At 44.9% G+C, this 2,541-nt stretch overlaps 1 protein-coding gene across 1 annotated transcript in view; it reads left to right on the top strand.

Moving 5' to 3' along the window:
* LOC104526427 (interferon-induced very large GTPase 1-like) overlaps positions 1–2,331 on the top strand; it is a 7,291-nt gene extending 4,960 nt beyond the window's left edge. Inside the window, 1 exon segment of the mRNA XM_010169873.1 lies at positions 1–2,331. This exon segment is cut by the window's left edge and continues 4,507 nt beyond it. Coding sequence (XP_010168175.1) covers positions 1–2,331 — 2,331 coding nt within the window.
* The last annotated feature ends 210 nt before the right edge of the window (positions 2,332–2,541 follow it).

Here is a 2,541-nt window from a genome sequence, read left to right as displayed (position 1 = left end):
TGTGACGTCTCCTGCTTCAGCGACGTCATCCGCTTTGACGTCAACACCCACATTCATTACTTTGCTCACCTGTGGGAAGGAAACCCCCCGATGGCACCACCCAATCCCACCTACAGCCAGAACGTCCAGGAATTAAAGAGTAAAATTCTCCAAGCTGCCAAGAAGGAGTCCCAGGGGAGTGTTTTGAGGCTCTCGGGCTTGAAAGTTCGTATTAGTGACCTGTGGAACGCTTTGCTGAATGAAAACTTCATTTTCAGCTTCAAGAATTCAGTGGAGATCGCTGCGTACAAGAAACTGGAAATCGCGTTTAGTCAGTGGACCTGGAAGCTGAGGAGTCACATCTTAGACTTGCAAATGAAACTGGACAATAAAATTCGGAATGGGGACTTGGAGAAGGTCACCACGGAATACCTTGAAAAACTAGTGCAAGGGACAAGTGATGCCATCATGAAAGATATGGAAAAGTATTTCAGTGAAGATGGAGACTGTGAGATACTGGTCCAGTGGAAAAACACCACAGATCTGAAGCTGAAAGAACTAAAAGAATCTCTTCTTCTTGAAACCAGAAAGAAGTGTGACAATCTTATTGAGCTGAAGAAGAACCAGTGTAAACTGGACGAAAGGAAGTCAGAATATGAAAGCGAGCTCCTGAAAAGGAGTAGACAGTTGGCTCTGTCTCTAAAGGGCCAGAGACTAAGTGAAAGAGAACTGAGAGACAACTTCATCTCTCTCTGGGCCATCTGGATTGCTGAAGTCTCATCTGCTGCTCCCCCACCAGAAGCGATTGATATCGATGTGGAAATAGAAGATGTCCTCCTAGATTACTTTAGAGAGCCGAACTTACACGCACGAATCAGGACATTTCCCAAATACAGAGCGTTTTCTGTTGACTTGGAGAAACACGTGGCCAAGAAAAAACGTTGGGGCCTCTTGACTATGAGCTTTGATGATGTCGATGTGAACAACATACACCGCATTACCGAGAACATCATAGCCTGCGTGGGGGCAAACATCGACAAGAAGGAAAAGGAGAAAAGGGATTACAGTCGAAGTTTTATTCATGAAATACTCAATGAAGTCCAGAAAGGTATGAACACTGTCCCTAGCAATGCAAAATACAGTTTTAACAAAGATTACCGAATAGATTTATCGCTGTACCTGTGCAGAAGGGCAGCGGAAAGGTTTAAAGCCATGCATGCTGCCTTCAAAAAAGCAAATGATCCAGCCATCTACCTGGAGAGCAAGAGAGAAGATTTCTTTAAGTGTTTCCAGATTTCCTGCCAAGGAGCCACATCTATCACAACATTTGCTGTTTTCCTGTGTGACAAGATTGCCCCAGCTCTTCACCAGGCGGTCTACGAGAGGACAGCGCTCGCCATCGCTCGAGATATGCAGAGTAAAATCCCCGACTTCAATGGCAATCGATTCTCTCTGGAAGTTTGTATACTGAGATACCTGGCAGAAAAAGAACATTTTGAGGAATTCAAGCAGTACCTTAATTGCCCAGGAGATTTTTTACAGAAGTACATTGAGAAACGTGTGGAGAAGTACTGTTTGGATAAGAACAGGAGGCTGGAGAGGTTTTTACACGACTCCCTTTCTCATTGCTATGAAAGCATCCAGGCAGCTGTTTTTGCATCAACCAACGTTGTCAAAGACAGAAAAGACAGAAATGACAAAATCTCTCTTTGGCTGGATGAATTTTGCAGCTCACTTGGAGAAGTGTTAAACTTACCCAGAAAGGACCTGAAGGGTATTGAGCATCAGGAGATAACAGACATAGAGTTCCTGAATAATGCCATGACAGAAGCACTGGCTCCCCTGAAAGATCATCTCAAGGATGAGTTTTCTTGCGCCGATATGAGCTCCTTTGAAAGGCAGCCGCACACAATCCTGGCTGAACAGTTTGCAGGTTGCTGGAACCAGTGTCCCTTTTGTGGGGCTGTTTGTACAAACACCATGCAAGGTCACGATGGAGACCATCAGCTTGTCTTCCATCGTCCCCAAGTGTTGACGGGATACAAATGGCATGGAACAGACCATCTGGTCATCGATATTTGTTCTAGTAGCGTTGCAAGTGACTGTTTATTCAGAGTTGGTGAAGACACATGGATCCCCTACAAGAGATACCGGGATGCAGGACATCCTTATTGCACTTGGAACATCCCTCCTGATCCATCCATGCAAGCGTACTGGAAGTGGTTTGTGTCTCATTTCAGGACACAGCTAGAACAACGATATAATGGGAAATTCCAAGGCAGAGGAGAAATCCCAGCTTCGTGGCAGAGAATCACAAAGCAGGAAGCACTTAATGCACTGGAAAAGCTTTAGGCCAAGTCGATGTGAAAGAAGAACCGCAACTGCTTTGCATTTTAGAAGAACATAGTACAAGTCTAGCCAGGAAATGTTGTTGTAATAACTACAACCTGAAGCCAACGTGAAGAAAATGATACCTAACTGCTCCCCAAGTTGGGTGAAATAAGGTGTGCAGCTCCTGCCAACGCTCAGAAATTCCCTTGCTTCATGAGAAAGTCAGAACCC

This window comes from Antrostomus carolinensis, unplaced genomic scaffold (assembly GCF_000700745.2).
Source record: "Antrostomus carolinensis isolate BGI_N321 unplaced genomic scaffold, ASM70074v2 scaffold12636, whole genome shotgun sequence".
Classification (NCBI taxonomy): Eukaryota; Metazoa; Chordata; class Aves; order Caprimulgiformes; family Caprimulgidae; genus Antrostomus; species Antrostomus carolinensis.
The sequence above is the reverse complement of the archived record's forward strand: the minus strand, read 5'-3'. Positions and strand labels throughout refer to the sequence as shown.